General features: G+C 41.2%; 1 protein-coding gene across 1 annotated transcript in view; it reads left to right on the forward strand.

Annotated features, from left to right (window-relative positions):
- The first annotated feature begins 575 nt into the window (after positions 1 to 575).
- Positions 576 to 24,840, forward strand: part of fa2h (fatty acid 2-hydroxylase) — a 94,503-nt gene continuing 70,238 nt past the window's right edge. The window contains exon 1 of the mRNA XM_067997755.1: positions 576 to 1,025. Coding sequence (XP_067853856.1) covers positions 723 to 1,025 — 303 coding nt within the window. The 5' untranslated portion in view covers positions 576 to 722. The remainder of the gene's footprint in view (positions 1,026 to 24,840) is intronic.

Here is a 24,840-nt window from a genome sequence, read left to right on the forward strand (position 1 = left end):
GAGGGTAGAGAAGTTTAGGGAGGGAATTCCCCAGAGCCATTCAGACTATCCATACACGGATGGTACAGTCGAGTGCCTCAATTGATGACTTACTGAACAAATTAAAACAAATGGAGGGAGCTGGTGAGATAGTGCGCCGTGAACGATCAGGAACACACACCGTCACTTATTTTGGGTTTTCTGCACATAAACACACCCTAAACCCCCGCCTCATAAAAGGGGGGCCTAAAACACACAAAAAAAGCGTCATCCTAACTGCACTTCCAGTCGACACTTCAGAGCTGGACTGAGTGGAGGGCAGGGCAGAGCTCTGAGCAGAAGGCAGAGTAGAACGACACCCCTTGCCTACCTACTGGAAAAAAAGGAACACACACCATGAGGAGCTACAATCAGCTCAGGGCAGGTTCCCAGGCCAGGTGCACCGCCCAGTGAAATAAGCATTCATTCCAATGAAGGCGACCCCTCGCACTGCGCAGGTGCACGTCTGGTTGTATTAAAATGCAGGAATTCACTCATTAATATTAATCTCGATTTTTTTTTTCCAAACAGAGGCGTGTTGGAGTCAGGTGTATGGTGGTGTCATGCCTCATTATGTTAATGAGGCGCTGGCTGGTGGAACAAGTGGTGTTGCTCAGTAGGGGGATGCGAGCGCTCGAGGTGAACCAGGGGGAAAAGTAACAATTAATTCACAGCGAAGAGGCACCGAGTGAGAGGAGGCAGAGATGGAGCAGCGCTACTTCAGTGTCGCCGAGGTGCAGGAGCACACGACAGCCGAGTCCTGCTGGATCGTCCACGGCCGGCGAGTGTACGACGTGTCCACGTTCATCCAGCGACACCCGGGCGGCGAGCAGATGATCGTCCAGCGGGCGGGCAGGGACGTGAGCCGGGACATGGAAGGACCGCCGCACCGGCACAGCTCCAACGCGCAGCGCTGGCTGCAGCAATACTACATCGGGGAGCTGAGGCAGGAGGAGGGGGAGGAGGATGAAGAAGAAGAGGAGGAAGAGTTCCGCCAGAAACAGAAGGTAAATCAAACCCCTCTCCACCAAAAAAAAAAGTTTTGAGATCAACTAGGAAAGTTGTATTCCCCCCCCCCCCCCCCGTCTCTATATTCCCTCCAAGTGGCATTTTGTGCACTGACATCTTGAGAAAGAATGAAAAGGACGAGGTCACTCCAGAATACCAAGGAGCAGAAAACAACCTTCTCCATGCGGGGCTGTAATATTATTAGTAATTGTAGAGAGAGAGACTTTTACAGCAGTGAAACCTGAAGGGGAGGGAACTTACTGCACAAATTCGCAATGTTAAAATACTGGCTTTCTGTAAACAGCACACCCGGAAGCTCTGGTCGTTCTTTGTAGCCTTTCGAGACCGTGTGTGTGTGTGTGTGTGTTTTTGTTTTTCTTTAAAAAATGCACCTGCTACAGTATTTGGAATGGGAATATCTAGGCTCCGTGTGTGGAGTAAAATACCGGAGAGAGCCAACTTTCAAAGCGCTCATAATCAGCGCACGATAGTGGTTTTTTTACATGTAGTTCGAAAGACTATAAAAAAACTTTTACAGAACGAAAGTAAACCCCCAAAAAAAGCATACGCATGTGATTCTGTAGAAAGGGGAAATAGGTTTAAAGAAATACAAAGTCAGGCATTGTAAAATAGCCACTTTTTGAGTTGCTGGGAGGAGATTTGTACCCGCGGGCGAATCGATTTGTACATTGATTCTTGTCCTGGAGAAACAGGTGCAGCAGCAAGTCTCCTATTTTTTTTTAAAAAGGGCGTTAACCGGTAGGTTAACAACCAAACCAGTTCAACAAGTATGAGGCATTTATTTTTCACTTTTCTCCTCTTTCTCTCCACCCCCCCACACACACAAACACACTTTTTTTTCTATAGGGGTGTGGGGAAGAGATAACTTCAAAATGTACTGATTCAGAATAAATCGACCATACTGAAATTCCAACACAAAGAAACTCTAGACTGGGTTCTCTGGTTACAGAATTCTGCGAGGAATTGGCCGCACACTCCACTGATTGCAGGGTCATGGATTTAGCTCATAGTTTGATTACATCCATTCTAGTCCTATATGTAGAAGTTAGAGTAACACTGCTGTATGAGAATAAACTGGCCTGTCCTCAACTCATGAGGTGTATGCAATATTGAATGGTGGTTTGTCCATTGATTTTTTTTTGTTATATAGCTTTCTGCATGCTTAAGAATTGGGAACAAGCTGACTTCTTTGTAAAGTTGCAGTAACTCTGGAATTGTGCAAAGTTGTATCGACTGATCAAATTTTTTTATAGCTTCCATATATGTAGGCGCATTGATACTTTTATTAAAGTATCAAATAATTTGGAAATGTGCATTGAACAGGGATAGTCAGATTCTCAGTAGGATGCATCCACAAAACCTGTTCCTAGCCAGTGGGCCTTTGGGGGTGGTAGCCAAAACATACAGGTGCTTCTCTTCAATTTTGTAATGGCTAATTTATTTATATGATGCAAATATGCAAACTAAAAATCGGAGAAAGAATCAAGCAAGGTCACCACGCAAAAGCTCATGGGAGCACTGGTGGGCAAGGATGGAGGAAGGGGATGGGTTGGGGGAATGATAGCAGTGACTTGTACACAGGCACTGAAATCCCAGATGCCCTGGCTTGTATAATCTTGAGTCAGCATTAAAAGATGTCATCCTTTGCCAGGTACCTTTTTGTTGCCTCGGCCTCCATCAGTGGAGAATTAAAGCAGTACAGGGCTCTGATCTGAAACTGCCACAGATTCCATAGAGGTTCGTTGGCATCTGCCCGTTCAAAATGTAGTGACTGACAATAACACACATAGAAAATGTTGCGTGCTTTCAGAAGCTGCTAGACTGGCCCAAGTGCTGCTTTGGGAATGGAGATAACATGGTTGGAGGCAATATGCTTTTGTGAACTTGTTTGCCTTGTAGAATTTGTTTTTTGTGGAAGGGCTCAGTCAAAGTTTGCATATAGAGGGTGGTCAAAAATGGTACAGTTGGCAAGAGATGTTGAGATGGGCACTTTGTGGATGTCCCCTATTTAAACATAGAATAAGACATCGGAACATGCCCACAAGCTGTTAATGGCTGTGCTATTCAAACACTCTAACCAGTATTGCATATAAAAGTTCTCCCTTTACTCTAACCATTGCTCTTTGTTGGTGACAATAGTTTTCAGATCCTTCTTGGATATTAAACAGGGTATTTGGCCATCTGGAAATGGCAAAGGATCATATTCACTTTTCTGCTTCTTCCCCCTTTTCATTCTGATTTGATGGTTTATTTAAATTTGAACTTTTTTTTTCTCCCTCTTGGTTGCCACATCAGTCACTGGGGGACAGGTAACCTGCTCCCATCTCCCTGCCAGCAGCATTCTTGAGCTGATTTACCAGGGATATCTTCAGAACCTGAGATGACACACTTTTTTTAGTTCTTTGCAAAGAGCTTAGTTTACTGTTCACTTTATTTCTCTCTCTTTCCCTCGTCTCCTTTCTTTTCCTTCTCCTCTTTCCCCTCCCCCCCCCCCCCCCCCCCCCGCCACAAAAAAAAACCTCCCAATCCTGGTGACGTCCAAGTGTGGCCCTTAAAACAAATCCGACCACCGTGACACAGTTCACGGTAGCACACTGGTGATCGTAATGTTGATCTGGAGTCAGCCAGATCTGCCTGGGCTTCCATTCAATGTCTGCTAGCGTAGAGTTCTTGAACCTTGCTGAGGTACCAATGTTATAAATCAGGGTTTCAATATCAAGCTTGTCATTGTCCAACAACTGTTTGATTTGCCTTCTCTTTCCTCATTTCACCTTTGATGCTTCCCTGGCTTTAGCCTGATTTTATACACGTGTTATGAATATTCTCAATGTAGCTGTAAAGATCAGTACAGTGTTAAGAATCATAGAATGGAAGGAAGCAATTCGGCCCATCGAGTCCCACTCCCCTGCTCTTTCTCTGTAGCCCTGCAAATTTTTTTACTTTCAAGTACTTATCCAGTTCCCGTTTTGAAGGCCATGACTGAATCTGCCTCCACCACCCCCTCAGGCAGTGCATTCCAGATCCTAACCACTCGCTTTGTTAAAGTTTTTCCTCATGTCAGCTTTGGTTCTTTTGTCAATCACCTTAAATCTATGTCCTCCAGTTCTTGACCCTTCTGCTAATGGGAACAGTTTCTCTCTACTCTGACTAAACCCTTCATGATTTTGAATAGCTCTAGCAAATCTCCTTGCAACTATCTCTGCTCCAAGGAGAACAACCCCAGCTTCTCCAATCTATCCATGTAACTAAAGTCCCTCATCCCTGGAATCATTCCAGTAAATCTCTTCTGCACCCTCACTAAGGCCTTCACATCTTTTCTAAAGTGCGGTGCCCAGAACTGGACACAATACTCCAGTTGTGGCCGAACCAGTGTTTTATAAAAGTTCATCATGACTTCCATACTTTTGTACTCTGACTCTCTTAAAGCCCAGGATCCTGTATGCTTTTATAATACCTGCCCTGCACCTTCAACGATTTTTGCACATATACCCCCAGATCTGTGCTTGTGCCCTCTAGTTTATATTGCCTCTCCTCGTTCTTCCTATTGAAATGTATCAATTTGCGTTTTTCTGCATTAAATTTCATCTGCTACATGTTCGCCCACGCCACCAGCCTGTATCACTATCCTCCTTGCTGTTTACTACTCTTCCAAGTTTGTCATCTGCAAACTTTGAAATTGTGCCCTGTACACCCAAGTCCATGTCATTTTAATATATATCAAGAAAAGCAGTGGACCCAGCACTCGCCCCTGGGGAACACCACTGTACACCTCCCTCCAGTCTGAAATACAGCCATTCACCACTACTGTTTCCTGTCCCTTAGCCAATTCTATATCAATGTTGCTACTGCCCCCTTTATTCCTTGGGCTGCAATCTTGATGATAAGCCTACCATGTGGCACTTCATCAAATGCCTTTTGAAAGTCCATATACTCAATCAACTGCATTGCCCTCATCTACCCTTTCTGTAACCTCATCAAAAAAACTCTCTCAAGTTAGTTAAACACTATTTGCCTTTTAACAATCCATGCTGGCTTTCCCTAATCAATCCACCCTCATCCAAGTGACTGTTAATTCTCCCCTGGATTATCATTTCTAAAAGTTTCCCACCACGGAGGTTAAACTGACTGGCCTGTAGTTGCTGGCTTTATCCTTACACCCTTTTTTTGAACAAGGGTGTAACATTTGCAATTCTCCAATCCTCTGGCACCGCCCCTGTATCTAAGGATGTTTAAAAGATTATGGCCAGTACATCTACAATTTCCACCCTTACTTCCCTCAGCAACCTGGGATGCATCCCATCCAGACCGGGTGACTTATTTACTTTAAGTGCAGCTGGTCTTTCTAGTACCTCTATCAATTTTTAGCCCATCCAGTACCTCAACTATATCTTCCTTTACTGAGACTATGGCAGCATCATCTTCCTTGGTAAAAACAGATGCAAAGTACTCATCTAGTACCTTGGCCATCCTGTCTGCCTCCATGAGTAGATCTCCTTTTATGGTCCCTAATTGGCCCCACCCCTCCTTACTACCCATTTACTGTTTACATGCCTGTCGAAGACTTTTGGATTCCTTTTATATTGGTCACCAGTCTATTCTCATGCACTCTTTGCCCCTCATTTCCTTTTTCACTTCCCCTCTGAACTTTCTATATTCTGCCTAGTTCTCACTTGCATTATCAACCTGACATGTCAAATGTCCCTTTTTTTTTTCCTGTTTCATCTTACTCACTATCTCTCTTGTCCCAGGGAGCTCTGGCATTCATTGCCCTACCTTTTTGCCTTGTGGGAATATGCCTAGACAGTACCTGAACCATGTCCTCAAATGAAATGCAAATCCCCTCTACATAAATATTTTTACATGATGCCAAAATTTGATATTGAATTCTCGGTTGGGACTGAGTTACTATAGAATCTTGACGAGGCTAGTGTCTGTTCCAGGCTTAGGCCCTTCCAGTTATCTTAGCCCTTGAGAGTATATTCTGTCTAATGGTCAGGATGCTACAATGGTTTAAGAAAAATCAGTGCATCTTTCTGCAATTTTGTGTTCAGTGAGCTGTATGGATCACAGAAATATAAATTATTTGAAATTTTCTAGTGAATCTCCCCTGGTGTTGCTCACACTGGATCAGAAGACATGATCTGTAATGAGGGTCTTTTATGCTCTTACAGAAAATGCCCTTCCTGTTCCAAGCACAGACAGAAATTTCCCATCTAGCAACAATTTCACCCTTTTTTTCCCTCCACCCCAAGTCTGATTCAACCAAGTCTTTCTCCTCTTTCTCCCCTTCCTCTACTACCAGGATATTCTTCTTCTCCCTGAGCTACAGAACTGCTGAAATAAGTCAGGAGTTTGTTCATGGGAGATTGATTCTTGTGCACATTAGCCCCATTGTAGGCTGTATGAAGGAAGGTGTGTATTCCATTGTGCTTGTGTTGGAGTCCAGCAGTGTGGTGCATTCTGACATGTTTTTGTTGCAGGTGGATTTATGTTCATCTTGTTTGTAGTGGGATTATGGTGGATTTCCAACTGGGAGTCACCTGATTGCCTGTCACCCCCAGATACTTCACAACCAGAGTCTGAGGTGCCATATATCATGAAAAGGGGACTTTAAAAAAAAAAGTAATAATTTGTTCTTGGCATGTGGGCAACACTGGCAAGGCTGTAATTATTATTCACTCATAGAATCATAGGGTTACAGCACAGACAGAGGCCATTCAGACCATCAAACCTGTGCTGGCTCTTTGTAAGAGCAACCCAATAAGTCCCATTCCTGCTCCTTGGTCCCCAAGGACATTAAGAATCAACCATGTAGGCCAGACTGGGTAGAGGTGCTAGCCTATAAATTTAATAGCTTTTGAAATTTAATTTCACAACTTGTCATAGTGCGATTTGAAATTAAGACCTCTGGCTTGGTAGTTCAGTACCATAACCGTGCCTGCTTCTGTTATGTAAACTGATTTTCAGGGGTATAGAGTGGGACCGAGTGTTGCCATCATGAATCTCCAGAATTATGAGTCAGCAGGTTGTGGGTTCAAGTCCCACTCCAAGGATTTGAGAACATAGTCCAGGCTGACACTTCAGTGCAGTATTGAGCGAGTACTGCACTGTCTTTCAGATGAGATGTTAGTCCCTGTCTACCCCCTCGGGTGAACGTAAATGATCCCTCGATACTTCTTGAAGAGCAGGGAAGTTCGCCCAGTGTTCTGGACAATATTTACTCCTCAACCAACACCACTGGAACAGACTACCTGCTCATTTATCTAATTGCGTCACAAGAGTCAGTACACTTCAAAAGTACTTCATTGGCTGTGAAGCACTTTGGGACATCCTGAGATTGTGACAGGTGTTAATATAAATGCAAACTTGACCCCAAAATTAATGAATGATGTTTTGGGGATTGGTTGAAATTGAAGAGATGGCTATTTTCTATTTTCACTATTAACAAATTGGAATGGTTAAATCTGTTTCTTCTATCAGAAGGTAGCAAATTGACATGGCAGCCATGATGTAGATCAGTATTGGCCACTAGCCACGTGGCTAATTGGGAATCCAGATGTGGCTAATTGCATTAGGTTAGTTAATAGAGTAATGGACAGTCACTGGGCATGTGATCTCCATACTCGCTTGCACACACATGCAAGTGTACTTTAACTTTTTTGTGCGTTTGTTGGTGAAATGTTAAGACTAAAAGTAGTGTGCGAATGTTTTTTGATTGTTGTGCTTAGTTTCCTTGGTTACTGAAGGGTGGTAGATGCTTCTGTAAATGTACATTTACCTGTATTATGTAAAGGATTTCTACTAAAAGTACTGCATGCAGCTAAAATGGTACTGCAGCTATGGCAATTTCCTAATTTCTATTAGGCAACACTGATATAGATGAGACTTGATAAATTTTCTTCTACTCACCTGCCTTGTGTTAATGATTATGTAATAAAAAGGATTGCAATAGATAAGGTCATTTAGTTTATTTTCCAAAATGCTAGAGAAACTTAACTCAGCAAAGTGGCCAAAGATTCTTTCATGAAGTGTGTTTTTCTCTCTCCCACTCCTCGCTCTGTGTAGAGTTATATTATTTGCTAAATTACTCATCCCAATAGCTAGTTATTGGGGCTAGTAATTAATTCAGTAAGGTTAGCAGTTTCTAATTTACAAAGGGTGAAGTGCTCATGAAGATCACATTGCTTCAGTTGATTTCTTGGATAGAGTTGTGAATGGACTGTCCAGAAGTGCATTATCTTCCAAAACTGCTCAACCTGTATTCTGCTTGCTAATGCTGAGTAGCATACTTCAGGCTGAGACTTAAATATTGCTGTTGTTGTATAACATGTGCTGCATTGGCCTGAAAGTTTTCAATTCAGATGCAAGATGTGCATGAATCTGTTAAAGTTGCCAATTTTGCTCTGTTTCTAATAGTATGAGATGTCCTGGAAGGTGGATCTGTGCTGTAATCTGATGGCAGATGCTCGTTAATGGTGCAGAGACATATATTGAAACTTTTTTACAAATTGTTCATGATTAACTCTGTTCAAATCTCCAGTAAAAATGACTGATGGGATGGCCTGTTCTTTCATTGACGCACGCATTTGCTGTCAGTCAGATACTTGAGCAGCAACAACTTGTATTTATACACTGCCTTTAATAAGAGCCAAGCTGCTTCAGAGATGATCACTTGCAAAACACATACTGAGCTTGGAAAGGAGAGATTAGGAGTAACAGTAAGCTTGGTCAAAAGTTTGTTTTAAAAAGGGAAAGATGTAGAAATTTAGGAAGTCAATTCCAGAGTAGGACCAGCTTAAGGGAAGGGATGCACAAACATAAGAATTGCTAGACTAAAAATGACCACGGTCCATCTAGTTTGCCTCTAACTTTTTTGTCTCATGTTACAACAATAATTGAGTTGTTAATTAATCATAGCAATCAATCTGAGACCAGGAAAACTGTGGTGGAAAGCTTTGAGAACCATGGATCCAAAGTTACCTGTTCCCCCTCAAGCATGCTACAATTACCACATGTCATTTCTCAAATTATTCATGAGGGTGGGTGTTTGGAGCAGGGTGTCTACCTTGGGTGGGGCAAGGCCATGGAAGGGTTTGAAGATGAGCATGAAGATTTTAAATTTGAGGTGTTGGGATAGGGAGCCAGTGTGAATCAACAAAAATGGGTGATGGATGAGTAGAATATGTGCAGCAGAATTTTGAATAAATTGAGTTTATGAAGGGTGGGATACCATCAAGGAGACCATTGGAGTAGTTAAGTCTGGAGGTGAAGAAGACAAATGTATAAGGGTTTCAATGGCAGCAGGGGGAGGTGGAAGTTAGCAGCCTTTAGGAAGGAGAGGAAATGAGTTAATCTGTGGGGGAGGGGGAGCTGAAACTCTGCTTGGGGTCAGAGCATGTCATAGTTGTGAACTGTCTAATTTGGCTTTAGATGGTTGCTGGGTAAGGGGATGGGATCAGTGGCAAGGGAGTGGAGCTTGTGGCTGGGACTGATGACAGTGGCTTTAATCCTCGCAGTGTTGACCTGGAGGAAGCCAAGACTGGATGTTGGACAGGCAGGTAGATAGCAGAGATGGTGGAGAGGTTGTGTGTCAAGTGTGCATGTGGGTTGAGTTCTGTATGGACACAAAGCTCTGCCTTGAAAGTGACTGAGTGGAATAATTCTACACTGGTGCCAGTACTGGCCGTATAACTGACACATGGTTGATATGGTACCAGTTAGGCTGCATCCCTCCAGCACAGATATGACAGGGTCAGGTTAAAATTGTGTAGTTCACAGGGCTAGTGGTATATTTAGGCTGGACAGGGGGAAAAATTCTACCAGGCCTCCCATTCCTGATCACTTTCCAGTAACCCTTGCTGGAAAGTCATGTGTGGCTGTTGGTTTCGAAAGAGGTTAAGACCAGAAGGCTGCTGGTGTCTGTGAACATGAGTCATTATGTTCATTGATAGGGGTGGGGGAAGAAAATCTAAAGCTTTGAGTTGTGAATGAAGTAGATTAGACATCTTTTAATGGGAAGTCATTGGAATTCTAACTTCAGCATAATCAGTTTATATTACAGAACTGCTTAATGTTAGAAAGGGATCTATAATGGTCTTGGATCCTGGTGCTGTAGCATCTGCCCTTTTAATACAACAGAATGGATTCCACAGCACTGTCAGGAACAGATGGGCAGCAATTATCTTTGTAGCTATCAGGATTTCTTCCACTCCCTTTTTTCTCTCCTCCTCCTCCACCCCCCCCTTTTCCTTGGTAGCTGGAAAAGGTATGTACAGACCCATGGTTGATGATCATCGTTGGCCTGTACGTGTAGTGATTATGGTTGCCTACCCTCCATGAATTCAAGATTAATCTCCCAGACACTGCTGCGAGCAACCTGGGAGAAAAACCAGGAGCAATAAAAGTTTTTTTTTCATTAAACGCTTCTTTAAAAAAAAATTGGTAGGGGGTGGGCAGCGGAGCGGTTGGAGTTGGAAATAATGAAACCTCCAGGAATGTTGGCAACCCTACTTGTTGAACATTCAAAACATTTTCAGCTAGAGGGGGAAAAAAAAGGGGTCAGCATTGCCTGAGGTGGTAAAAACCTATCTCTCCCAGTAAGTTTTGATGCCCCTGGAGGAAGTCGTGCTGCCTCACTTAACTTGCAGCTGACTTCACCTACAGTGGGTGAGTGTACTATAAATTAGTGTTGTGCCCATCTAGCAAGCATGGGTAAGATGCAGCTGTGGGGGCTCTTGGGTTGGTTCATATTCTGTTCCAGAGGAGAGTTATCTTGCTAAGACAAAATTATGGTTGTCCTTCAGATCACTAGGTTTTGTGATAATTAAACTACAGCCTGGCGTGAAGGGGCTACATTGTCAAAAGAATGTGTTTAATCCTAACATCTTCAATGCAGAATTATCCAGTAACTTCTTTGTTTTTATGGTGGGGAATGTATTCAACAGATAACCCATTGTAAATGGTTAACTAGGCAGTGCTATTTGTGTTTTGCACCAGTTCTGTTCATGCAATGTGTGCTGAAAATGCAAGTGTGCAACTGAACAGATTGCCTTGAAATTCAGATCCATCGGTCACTGAATTTGCGTGGTCAAAGTTTTAAAAACTTGTGTTTGGCAGGAACAGCGTAGTCAGTAATGAGGAACCCAGTTCTGATGAGAAGGTCATCAACCTGAAATGTTAACTGTTTCTTTCTCCACAGATGCTGCCTGACCAGTTGAGTATTTTCTGTTTTCACTTCAGATTTCCAGCATCTGAAGTATTTTCTTTTTTTTAAATTTAGGAATCTAAACTGACTTAGTAGTTTGAAGAAAATTCCACAGTTGAAAGTATCTTAATACTGTTGGTGAGTTATTTGTCATGTATTAAGAACATAAAGCATGAAATGAGACCATTCCTTCCATCAAGCTGTACCTTCACAGATGGTGTATAATCTTGTCCTGTTGTGGACATTTCCTCCATCTGTTTAATCTCCTGAGGGAAAGTTCTGTGAACAATACTCCCTAATCCCCAAAGGTGGTTATGCAACATTCCAGAATATTCATCCACCGTCACATCTCCAACTACAACCCTGACGTAATGTTCTCATGACCACATCTCCGCACCTCTGCATTACAGCAGCCTATGTGCTCCAGTTTATACAGTTCCCTGTAATCGCCAAGTCTATTTCTAATCAGGTATTTTCCAATTCCTGTTTGAAGGACCTTTTTTTAGTGGTTTCCCCTTTCCATTTCTGAAGCTATTAACCTGTCAAAAATGAGTTAAGTGGTATTCAGCCTTCAGTGGCCTTGACAAATGGACATTGATTGTGTGTGCCTTGATATATCCAATGTTGGCAAGGTACTTGATCACAGCCAAGCTGAATTTTTATAGTCCTCCTCCTCCAGATACAGAAAGACATTGTGTTTTAAAAGGGTCAACCAATTCTCCATGTTTTCACACATCCAATTGACCCTGAAATGGCAGCCAAGGAAGGACCGTGAAGTCTGGCACACAGGCACTGATGCAGGTGGGAGTTTAAGAAAATAGTTTCAGTTTTGCAGACATTGAGCTGAAGGAAATTCTCATCCAGGTTGTTAATGTTGAACTTTACCGTGTGTGTGCACACATGTGCTGCCCATCACTGGTGACAACTGATGGAGTGAATTAAAAGCCTATTGGCACAATATTAATTCAAACTGGCTTAAATATCTTTTTCTACAGTGTATTGATATCAACCACCAGTGACAGACCTCTTAATCACCATTACTTCACCCTACTGTTCTACAATTTAAAATGGTCTCTCCAGACACAACCCAAGTTTGGACGGGCAAAATCTAGGATCATCCTGCTTTATTTTACAGTTCCGGTGTATGTAGTACAGAAACTTTATACACACTGTTGCACTTCACTGAAATCCCAGTGGCAACATTATAATTTGCTTTTAATGAGTTGAACAATATTGGAAATTGTCATGTAATGTTGATTTATTTGGGGGAATATTTATTGGTGCTTTGCATTTACCATCTATTTCCCAATGTTGGAGTTCTATCTCTTGCCACAATAGTGACCTTTTTTTCTCCTGTTGGGGTCTGCTTCACAACTACAGTCATCACCAAAGCAGATGTTTACATTGTTTATAACTCCTGTGTAAATCAGGAACCCATATATTAAAATTCCCTTATCACAAAGATGGTATTCTAAAAGAACCTATTGTATTTGACTTTTTTTTAAAAAAAAACTTTTTCATTCTATTACTGTTTTTGAAGTCCCTAATTTCCCCCCCTTCCCAAAGAATTGGCCTTGTTTACGTGTCACCATCTGACAATGCTCTGGTTGTTTTCCTTCTCTTTCACTGCCTTGCTGTGCGCTGCTTAGCACAACACCACCCTACAGTAGCTGTATAAATTTGAAATGCAAAATGTATTGGTTCAGAAACTACAGACCACAGTATTTGCTCTGTTCTATTCAGTAACAATTGTCCAATAATTAGTGTTAAATCAGGCTTAAAGTTTTCATTTGTTGCATGTGCAACACTTCTCCAGTTGAAACCTCGTGAACACTTGGTGTTCAATCTGCTTAGTGTTTTAAATTCAGTGGAGTTTCAGCATTAAATGTCGACCTATCATAATGCACCCCAGGGTATGTATTTTTTCTTTAGGAAAGAAGCTTTTGTTTTAACTTTACAAAGTGTCAGTGTATACAAGTACAGTTTAGCAAAATATCTTCAATTTTACACACGAGAATACTTACTGCTGTCTGTTTTTAAAAATAAAAACAGCCTCAGCTTTGCGTCTTTTAAGCTTCAACCTTAGTGCACAAGTTGTTAAATTGAGGAAATATCCCTCATGAAAGCTTGAAACTTAAATGTCCAAATCTTGCCTCTTTTTATTCTGGTGGGATGGGTGCTTTGTACTGGAGTATTCACTGTCTTAAAAAGACAATAAGTGTGTGGGTGCTAAATGGCTGCTTCTGGCCAATTTTATGCCTACGTTCTTGATTCATGCATGGTAATGGCATTTGTGAAGAATTCTGCTTTCGAGCCATTAAGCTTAAGTGGTGCTGAAGTGATTTCTTCTGGTCTAGTAAAGGATACCATCTCTTCACATTTCATTCTCCATTTAAACTCCTTCCTCCTGAGGGCACTGAATTCATGGTTTTTTTGAATGATGGGGGAGGTCGTGCCACAACCCATATGACCCCATATCCTTCCACCTGCTCACTTCTCATCTAGGGGAACAGGCTTCTTGTTACATGTGTAGCCTTGGAAATGGCCTCAGCCTACAGGTGGTGAGGAACATGTAAACAGCCTATAACCAAAGTGATGACCCTTGTTGAGCAGAGAGTACCACTCATCTTGAATGTTCTGCCCCCAAAATCAACATGTCAGTTGACGCTGCTAGCAGTGGAATTAAGAGCTGTGGGTTGTTTTTACAGCCAGAATATGAGTTAGAGGTTTATTCGAAGTGTGTTATAAGTAAAGATCAAAGGTTTAGCTTGCTGTAGTTCACATTAAAAGAAGTCATTAACCTTAAAGTTCAGTCTTTCGTAAAGTTGGTTTTTCTTTTGCTTTGTCAGACTAGTCTATTTCAGTGTTCTCCAGGACAGCCTCCAGCCTGCCACCCTCATATACTTGAGCTATCCAAAACTTTGCTGCCCATATCCTAACTCACACCAAGTCTTGTTCACCCATCACCCCTCTTGCTCATTACATTGGCTCCTGGTCCGACACAACCTCAATTTTAAAATGCTCATCCATGTGTTCAGATCCTTCCTTCTCCCCCCCCCCCCCCCCCCCCCCCCCCCCTGCCATGTGCTAATCCCTCCTATCTCTAACCTCCTACTACCCTCTGAGATCTCTGTACTTCCCCAATTCTTGTTTCTTGTGCATCCACCATTGACAGCTGTGCCTTCAGCTGCCTAGATCCTAACCTCTGGAATTCCCTCCCTGAATTTCTCTGCCTCTTTACCCCTCTCCTTTTATTAAGTTGCTCCTTTTAAAACCTACCTCTTTGACCAAGCTTTTGGTCACCAGTCCTAATATCTTCTGTGGTCTGATAACGCTCCTGTGAAGGGCCTTGGGACGTTTTTACTGCATTAAAGGCGCTACATAAATGCAAGTTGTATGCTGCTGCAGTGAAGAGCACACCCACTGTAGCAGAATGTTGCTTTGGTTTTCCTGAACTTGTACACTTCTCACATGCATGTTCTCTGCAAACCAATACTTGAATTCATTTTTAAAATGAGTTTTGTCTGTGTTGCATTGCCCCAGATGTATGTTTCTCATGTAGCTTCATAGTTATATCTCTCTATTCTAACTGTTTATAACTAGCTGAATTTCAATGGATGAAAGAATGAATATATTAAAGTGGGACTGAGTTGAAAATAATTTCAGAAAATGCTGGAAACACTCAGCAGGTCAGGTAGTATTTGTGGAAAGAGAAACCAGAGTTAACATTTTAGGTCATTGACCATTCAGTTGCAAGGTGATCGACCTGAAACGTTAACTTTTTTTTTCTCTGCACAGATGCTGCCTGTTTCCAGCATTTTCTGTTTTTTTTTTCAGACTTCCAGTATCCACAGTATTTTGCTATTAGACTTGAAAAATGAGTTTCCCAAAGTGTTTACCCACATGCTATACACTGACAAGCAAGGAAGCATTGGGAAACATTTAAAACAGTGATCAATAGCGTTCAGAAGAAATAATCCTACTGACAAGCAAGAACAAACTAGTTGGTAATGACACCATGAATGAATAAAGAAATAAGGGCAAAATTGAAACTGAAGAAAAAGGCATACATATTCTAGACACAAATAACAAGAAAAATCAGGCTAGGGCCACTGAAGGATGCAAACAATAAACTCACAGGTAATGGCAGAAATATTGAATAATTACTTTGCTTCTGTATTTATCAGGGAGACTAACAAGATGGCATGAAAATTAGATCAAAAAAGATAGACATTTTTAAGATCGAAAGAGACAATTGATAAACGAATCAAACTTGGAGCTTTATCCTATCGTCCAGGGAACTATAGACCAATTAACTTAATTTCGATGGTAGGAAAGATAATGGGATCCTTACACAAAGATTTGGGGGGGTATAGTTAATACTGAGGACTGTGGGGGAGAAAATACAGGAAGACATTATTACACTTGCAGAATGGGCTTGTAATTGGCAAATGAATTTCAATATAGATAAGCGTGAGATGGTAAATTTTGGTAGCAACAATGAGACCACATGTTGCTTGGATAATAGTCTAAATGGGTAGAGGAGCAGAGGGATCCCTGGGTACAGATACACATCACTAAAAGTAGTAATACAGGTTATTAAGGCCTTTTTTAAAAAAAACAAACCAAGCACTGGGGTTCATGTCTAGTTCTCAATTCTATCCCTCCGAGAAAAGTTATGATAAACTTGTATAGAACCTTGGTAAGACCACACTTGGAGTACTGTGAACGGTTCTGGTCTCCAGATTATAAAAAGGAAATGTGGTTCAGCTCAATCATGGCGCTCCCTCAGCTAAACATGAGCAAAAGGAAACATTGGGATTGGCTTCTTCAAAGACCTTAATCCAGATTAATTCACAGAAATCATGTCCCAGGTTAATTTTGTACAACTGCTATGGATTTTAATTAGTTTGTTGGCATTTGCCTCTAGGGGAGGGGCCAAATGATTCAAATACAAAACACTTGGTGGGGTTTAGTCAAATACTGTTTGGCTGCTTTTAGTTTAAATCTGCTTGATCCTGGTCACCCTTTTTTGATTTTTTAAAAAAAAAAATCACAATCTACAGATTGAGTTTGTGTCTGAAGCCTTTGACGTGAGATCGTGGAGTCAGATCGCTTCTGTACATAGTAAGATGATGAAAGGAGCTAAAGAAGAATATTCATTGATCATAGCACAGTCACAACTGTATATGAACTTGAGCATGATAAACTTAACTACTGTAACAATGTTGCTGTTATGACTGTTTGTTCTGTAACTGTTCAATAAATTTGTTTGGCAGCTAATGTCAAAGTGTAATGGCCTGCCTCTTGAGATACCATTCTAAAATTAATAGGGTTCTCTGTTAATTCCTGGGCACACTCCATATTTACCTGGTTATCATTTGGGCAAGTGAGCTAGGGTTCAACTACAAGATATCCAAAACTAGGGGTCATAACTATAAGATAGTCACTAATAAATGCAATAAGGAATTCAGGAGGAACTTCTTTACCCAGAGAGTGATTATAATGTGGAACGTGCCACCACATGGAGTAGTTGAGATTAGCAGAGATTAAGGGGAAGCTAGGTAAGTATATGAGGGAGAAAGGAATAGAATGGTAGGGTGGGAAGAGGCTCATGTGAGAGCATAAACCAGATGGGTGGAATGGCCTATTTTGGTGCTGTAAATTCTATGTAAAGGGGAGTTCTCCCTGGTGTCCAGACTAGAATCCCTCCCTCAACCAGCACCATCAAAAAACAGATTAATTGGTCATTCATGATCTTGCTGTATGCAAATTATTTACCTACTTTCATGATTACGCTTCAAACGTAATTCATTTGGATGTGAACAGTTTTGTGACATCCTGAAAACTTAAGGCATTGCAGAAATACATTCATTTGTTCAGAGTGAAACTGCTGGTTTCATGTCTTTTTTAAAAAAACTTAATTTTGAGATTACTTACACTTAATTTTCCTTGTTGCAGGAGACTTTTGTCCTGTCTGTCTGATTTAACTGCCATTGTCCCACCTCTCAAATACCCATGCTGAACCCTGCTGTCCTTGGAAATTATTGCCCCATCTCCTCACCCCCTCCCTATCTCTGTAACCTCCTCCAGGCTTGCAACCCCTGCTCTGAACTCTCCCTTCCTCTGGTCTCCTGTGTATTTGCTCCCTTCAGTTAACCCATTTGGTGGTTGTTCCTTCTACAGCCTAGGTCTCTCACTGGAATTCCCTCACTAAACCCTTGGCCATGCCAACTCCCTCTCCTTTAAAACGCAAGTTTATGGTCACCCCCTCCTTATATCTATTATATTGATCGCTCTTCTATGAAATGCATTGGGATGCTATATAAATGCAAGTTGTTCAGCACTGTCCCCAAATAAGACTCTTTTAGCCCACTACCCAGGTGTTCCTTAATTCAAAAGTGAATGTTAAATTTAAAAATTAATATTTCAACTTTGCATAACTCCTCAGGGGCAGAAAATTAATCCCGTAACCATGTTGGGTGTTTCTGGCATTAGACTGCAGCTGAAGATCCCCCAGTCACACCTACCTGGCTGGCCGTTCAGTTAGTAAGTAAGCACAGCAGGCTTTATTGCAATGCTGCATTCCTTCCTTCCCACAAGTTGTGGTTTGTGGGAACAATGCATTTGTTCAGTTTTGGTGCTGTGCTCCTTTTGGAAAGCATAATGGTTTGTTTATATTTAAATGTAAGGTTGCTGGTGTTTGAATTTGACCTATTTACATTGTGGGGTGGAATTCTGATCAACAGTAACCAACCAACATATGCTCAGATAGTACAAGCATGGTTGCATTCATAAGTGTTTTAGTTTCTGGCCTGGGACATTTTCCAATTTGGGGTGGGAAGGTCTGTGCAGGCTAGGAATGCAGAAACCGCAGTATTGGCCAGTGTGGGCTGGCTGAGCTCTTGGCCTGTCTACGTAGCCAGCACCAAAAACAATGACTCAGCATTGAGTGCTGCCATTTGTGGCCAGTGATGCTTTGCCTCCAGTTATTAAAGTGAACCTGTGCATCAAGGGCATTAGCACTACCTCCTTTATACCATAGCACTGTCTGATCTTATCAAGCACTTTCCTGAATCAGTGCTTGATAAATAACTTAAATCTTGAGTAAAAGTTTTTCTTTATAGTTTGTTATTCAATTGGAATAATTGATTTCTAAAACTCTAACTAAACATGTCGTGCAGTGGTTGGGAGTGTTCATGGCAGTTGAGGTTTGCTTATGCTTGTGTTGGATGTATGGAGCTTTGTGTACTTAAAATATGTTTGTAAAATGTTTTTGTGCTTCTCTCAAAGCAATCTTCACAACACTGCATCTCATTGCTGTAATTTTTTTATATTAGCACAATAGACAAAAGGCTTTCCAAGTAGTCTGGCCACCAATCTCATCTGTGAGTCTATTGTGTTTCTCATTGGATATGTTGTGGAATTTCTAAAGCATGCATACAAACCATAAATTGGTGGAGAATGTAGTGGGTGTGTGTTCACACTTAGGTTCTGGAATGTGTCTGTTTACAGAATCCTCCCAAGGAATGTGCGTTACAAAAGTCAATTGGGCTTGGCACAAGTGTGTGCCTGTGTACATATCACCAGTTGAAGGATTAAAATTTTATTTTCTTGGCATTTAAACATCCAATATATGGATAGAAGCAGAAAATACATAAGTTATGACATGGTTTCAGTGAACTATGCAAGTGGATATGGGAAGAGTGAATGTAACATCTCTTGGCAAAACTTTGTCTCTTTGTGATGCAAGAGTGAGAACCTAGATCAGTGTAGGTTTAAATACATATAAATACTACCCCTCCCTTGTATGATGCCAAACACTCAACCACTAATGTGGAAATACTTTTGAATAACTTGTGCTATATATTGAAGGGCCATTGTCTTTGTGGGAAGGGTTTTTTAAGGAGTGGGGGGGGAGGGGAGGGAGAGGAGGAGGAAACGAGAGCCTTATGCCAGATTATTTGTAACAACTATACAAGTATTGTAATATATTTTGATGCAGTTAATGCCATTGACTTGATTGGCGAAGATGTGGTCTTTTAAAATCCTTGTATCATGCTTATTTTTTCAAAACATTAAGGATATAAATTATATTGAAGAAAACAAAACTCCAAATACATAAGAGGAGAAAGATGGACTGAAAGCCACTGAGTTGTAATGTAATTTTTTTTCTTTTGAATGTTTTCAATTGACTCATCTTCCACTTTTTAAACTCGTGAGCCATTCCTTCATCGTGAAAATGGGCAGATTTGGTCCCAGGTGTTTTTAGTGGTGCTTTTGTCTTCATCCAACTCCCAGGGAACTGGAAACCAGCTGACCTGCCTGCCAGTTGTCCCAAGTCTTTTTCTCCGCCTAGATCAGGACCTTGCCAGCTGATGCAAACTTGTACCTTGTGTGAAGAACAGTGATTTAACCAGGCCCTTTAATATTGGTGAAACACTTGTTAAATTAGTTTTCTTATCCTGGCCCTAGGTCGTCTTGTAGAAATGTGCCTTTAAAGCTATTTTAATACTGATGCAGCTTTAGTTCAGATTGCAGGGGACTCGTGAATCCAGTTGTTCTAATGTTACTTGCAGCCACTGTTGAGTGTTGGTATCATGTCTAACGGTTTGGGGCAGTTCATGACATCTGGTAGCAAAATGACTGGCTTGTATGGAAAATAGGCAAAGATCCTTCAGCCACTTGGTGTACTGATAGCATGCCACTCTCTGCTCTACATTGGAGTTAGAACTGGCCTCAGGGTGTGGGAGTGAAAATAACCTACATTAGTGTTCTCCTGATTCTCTGTTTGCATGGCATATTTGTTGTCAAATTCAAAGCAAACAAGGAGCTTTGAAAGTCATAATATAAATTAAACTGAGTGAGGGGAGAGTCAAAGTGGCTTTTGCCTTGTACAAATAGTCAGCTGCATTCATAGTTTTCTTGTGATACTTACTAATATAAATGACCCAACCTCACCACAGCCATTGGCAGCTCAGACCTGCTTTTTGCAAAAGAGCAACACGCTCCTGCTCCCTAAATGTGCTGAATCACTAAATAAATGTGCAAGAGATATATTTTGGAAAATGAGGTTATTTAATTCTGGTGCTGTTGTAGGAGTACCTGGGCTACAATAAAGCCATGAAGTAAAAAGACCACAGCACTCCTGAAGGGTCCAGAGTAGACATTACTCTGCTAGCAACTACTGCATCAACATTCCAGAGTGCTACATGAGCTGCAGTAATTCCAGCACATTAAATTAACTTGTTGAAAGGGCAAAATAAACACTCTAGGTCAAAGCTATTTGCATACTAACTAGGTCTATTTATATTTAAATTATGCATGAATAGTTGTGTTGAATTCTGGTTGTAATTCTATTGTGCATTCCCTCCCCTCACCATTGGCAGCAGTGCCTTTTTAGTTGTCCAGGCCCTATGCTGTGGAATTCCCTCCTAAACTCTCCACCTTTTTCTCTTTTACCCCCCCCCCCCCGCCCCCCCCTCAATACCCTATTTTAAAACCCCCATCTTTGATCAGGCTTTGTCACTGGTCCTAATCGGCATCCATTTTTGTCTGATTACACCTCTGTAGAACACCGTAGGATATTTTTCTAAGTTCAAGCCATTATATAAATACAAGTTGTTGATTTTACAGATACCTTCCATAGATAACTTTTGGTTCTATGTACATTAATGAATTGGGTCAAGTATTATACTGTAAGCACTCTTTAATTTGATGCTAGAGCAAGATTATGGGAGAGCAAAATCTGTGTACAAGCTGCCCATATTTACATTGCTAAAACTTGCTCTGCATTCAGTTTTGTAGGTTTGCCATTCTGCCGTAGGAATAAGGGAGACTGTTACCAGTGCAGATGTGGGGAACTGGCCCATGGTGGTTCACTCTCGTGCCCCAAACTCTCAAAGTATCCAAAATGTAGCGGCTAATGCACATTTTACACTAAGTTGATTTTACATTTTGCACTAACCAGAGATTGTTGTCAAACTATCTGCCGCTTTTGTTCTCACTTCAAAAATAACTTTTTTTAAAAGAAAAAATTACATAGAAACTGCTGTTGCGTTGATTCCATTTGACTGCGGGTTCAATGAGAACTGGCAGAATATCTGGTCCATAGTTTTGTTAAATGTGCTATTTTCATTAAATTAGAAGTGAGATTGAAGTTTTAATGGCTCCATTAACTTTGATTGCAATTGTTGTCATGTGTGAATCTTGAATGCTTCAAAGCTATATTTGTGGTTTATTACAAACGTGTTTTAAGATCATTCGCAGAGGTCCCAGTGTTTATGGTTAATCTCTGCCCTGATTCCATTCAGGCTTTAAGATTTTAACTACTGGCTTAATATATGCTGAATATCTTTCTCTTTTCCCCCCCCCCCCCCATCAGATTCTTATCCTGCCAACTCCCAGCACAAAGCTGCAGCATCCACCAGTTTAAATATTCCACCAATGGGCACATCATTTGTTTGCTGTTCTTGAAGCACAAGTGAAACCTGTTGCACGTTTATTGTTGTGTTCATACTGGTGACGCCGATTCCACTGATGTGATGTGTGAGGCTGCTGGAACTTGAGAATTTGTCTCATTTGCAACACTAGGCAGCTTCCAGAGCACCAACTACAACACTGAGACAACCGATCAGTTCTCAAGGCCTGATGCAAATGCCAGGTTTCTGATTGAAGACCTTGTCTTCATCAGTGACTGCGGTTTGGCAGCCCAGGGAGAACCTACAGTCCTAAAATGGATCTTTGTGCTGTATGAGGCACTTGGGCAGCCTGATTTATGTTACAGCACTTCACTGGAGGCTGGCATCTCTCCAGCTGCAATACAGAGGCAGCATTACACTGTGCCATGCTGTGTGCCCTGTTAGTGGAGGGCAGATGGATAGCCTTGAAGATCTAGATTAATGAAATGTTAGTGTGTTGGGATGGGTGGACCATTTTTGATGCTGAACAAAAACCTAATTTAAATTCTCTTACTATTGCATACAGCAAGGCAAGTATACAGAGGTCTTCAGTCTACTTGGGATCCAAGCTATGAATCTTCATGGGTGTAGTCACAGTCATGAATCACTTCTGGTGCCCATGGAATTCTAAGATAGTGTCACTTGGAACAATGTCTCCTGGAACTCCCCCCCCCCCCCCCCCCCTTTGCACACACAAGTTCTTAAAAGTGCTTGCCTCTTAGCTTTGATTTAAGATGTTTAACTGCAGCAAGTTTGCACACTGATGCCATGTTAGTTCTCAAATCTTACCATGCTGTGAATGATCACCAGGCTCTCTTTCAAAAGACTGCCATAGGGGTTCAGACAAATGCATACCAAAAAAATTCACTCTTGCGCTCTCTCCACTTATGGGGTTACCAGAGAGGTGCTTGCCTGATATCATCTGGGGGCTTAGTGGGTTTTGTTTAATTGACATCCTCTGAGTTTGAATGCTGAACCAAAGCTGTTACCTTGACATTCATGGACAAGTATACAGCTGGTCTGTAGGTAATCTGCAATGTGGAGAAGAAGGGACTGGATTTGAGATTCCAATTTCATTCATCAAGCCATAGAGCAAAAGCTGATGTGTTGCTCACTTTGGGCATGAATTTATAGAAAGGTTATCATGTAAAACGTTCTCAAAATAACTTAAGGACTAAGAGCAGCGCTGCACATCTGTCATGCTGAGTGTCTAATTGCAGTCCCTCTGCTTCCCAGTGTAATCCCCTTGACAAATCAATTTTTTAATAAAGTCTGCACAGCTGATCTCTGCTCATTAGCATCTGTTACCAGGCAATCTCGTGGCATGCTTGGAGACATTTAATAGATTTTAACTGGTGTTGCATTTACACTTTTTGCTTGGAGTGATTCCAGTAAAACTTGTTTGTGACACTGAAGCTGGACTAATCCAGATGTTCCACCCTAGATTCCTAGCTGTGTAGTGCAGAGAGCAACACTTGAGATCATACGAATGACTTTACAACACTATTAATAGCACCAGTCTTTAAATTTATACTATCCACTATTTTTGCTTGCTGTCATCAAGGCGAAGGGTTTCGATGTTGGGGAGGGGGGATGGATCACTTTCGTTGTGGACAGTATTTTGTATCGAGCATTGAAGTAGTGTACAGCATGAACTGTGCATTAAAGATCTCCTCACTCTGTTGCAGTGACCTTCCTTCATCTCCAAGTCTTAGCACTCCAACTGTTTTCTACATCCGCCGTACTTGCTGCCTGAGCGAGCTCACCAATTTACAACACATCCTGGAGAGTGCTGTGCTGTGGGCCTGGGTTGAAACCGCTTAAAATTATTTAACTTAACCTTTGTCGCCAGCAGAGAGGATACTTTTGATACTAGCAGTTCAATTGTATTTGAGATGATTTAATGTATGCACCACAAAGTCTAATAACATATTTCTCTGTGGCCTGGTTTGTGAGAACTGGATAGTGTTTGTTAATTTTGTTAATTTTTCCCTTTATTGTAGCACAGCAACATATGAAGGTTTCCATTCTACTCGGACTGCTTTCATTTAATTTACATGTGTCGTTAGCCAATATGTTAACACTGTGTAATACAGTACAGTGCAACAGTTGCTTTAATGGCTGCTTTTTTATTATCCAAAGAATCTCCTATCTGAATGGAAAGAACCTGGATTGGAATTTTAATTTCTTTTTACATGTGATGCATTTGTCTTTCCAAAAGAATCCAAGTCTAGAAATCTTTGCCTTCTGTACACTCTGCAATTGCCCAAAGTCTTGGGGTAAAACGAGATGCTACCTGCACAGAATTCCCATAGAATAATAGTCACCTTGGAGTTGTGCTCCTCATAGAGCATTTAAAAACTGGTCCATAACTGCTCTAAGATTTTATCTTTCCATTTGATTTTCATCAAGCATATTTTGCTGTCTTGTAATTTGACAATTGTAAACAATTTTACAACACCAAGTTATAGTCCAACAATTTTATTTGAAAATCACAAGCTTTCGGAGGCTTCCTCCTTCCTCAGGTGAATTCACCTGAGGAAGGAGGAAGCCTCCGAAAGCTTGTGAATTTAAAATAAAATTGTTGGACTATAACTTGGTGTTGTAAAATTGTTTACAATTGTCAACCCCAGTCCATCACTGGCATCTCCACATCATTGTAATTTGGAAGGTTTTGTTTGTATGTACAAGAACACTACTAACATTGTGTTTTAAATGTCATTTGCTAGTGACAGCCTCCCAAGTTCCATGTCCTTGTGAATAATATCTGCCTTTTTTTGCCTTCCCACAGTGTCTTGTGTGGATCAGCAAAATTTGAAATTCTACTATTTTTTTCAGATTTGTCAGGCTTAGTGTTGGAGGTGGGTAGAGAATAATCCAAAGTATAGCTTTCTTCACAGAATATTGTGACTTTACAGAGGCCTGCTGCCTCTTCTATGATGCATATTGATGGCAACGTAAAATAAATAATCATGAAATAAAACCTTTTCATTTATGTTTTTTGAGGAGACATTTCTACTGGCTGCACTTGAATACAATGCTGGGGTTTGTGGCCACAAGTTCTTGATACCAGATCAAGATTCTGCTTTAAATCAATTTTTCTCATGAGCTCTTTGAAAAATGAAGGGT

The sequence above is a fragment of the Heptranchias perlo genome, chromosome 16, assembly GCF_035084215.1.
Source record: "Heptranchias perlo isolate sHepPer1 chromosome 16, sHepPer1.hap1, whole genome shotgun sequence".
Taxonomy (NCBI): Eukaryota; Metazoa; Chordata; class Chondrichthyes; order Hexanchiformes; family Hexanchidae; genus Heptranchias; species Heptranchias perlo.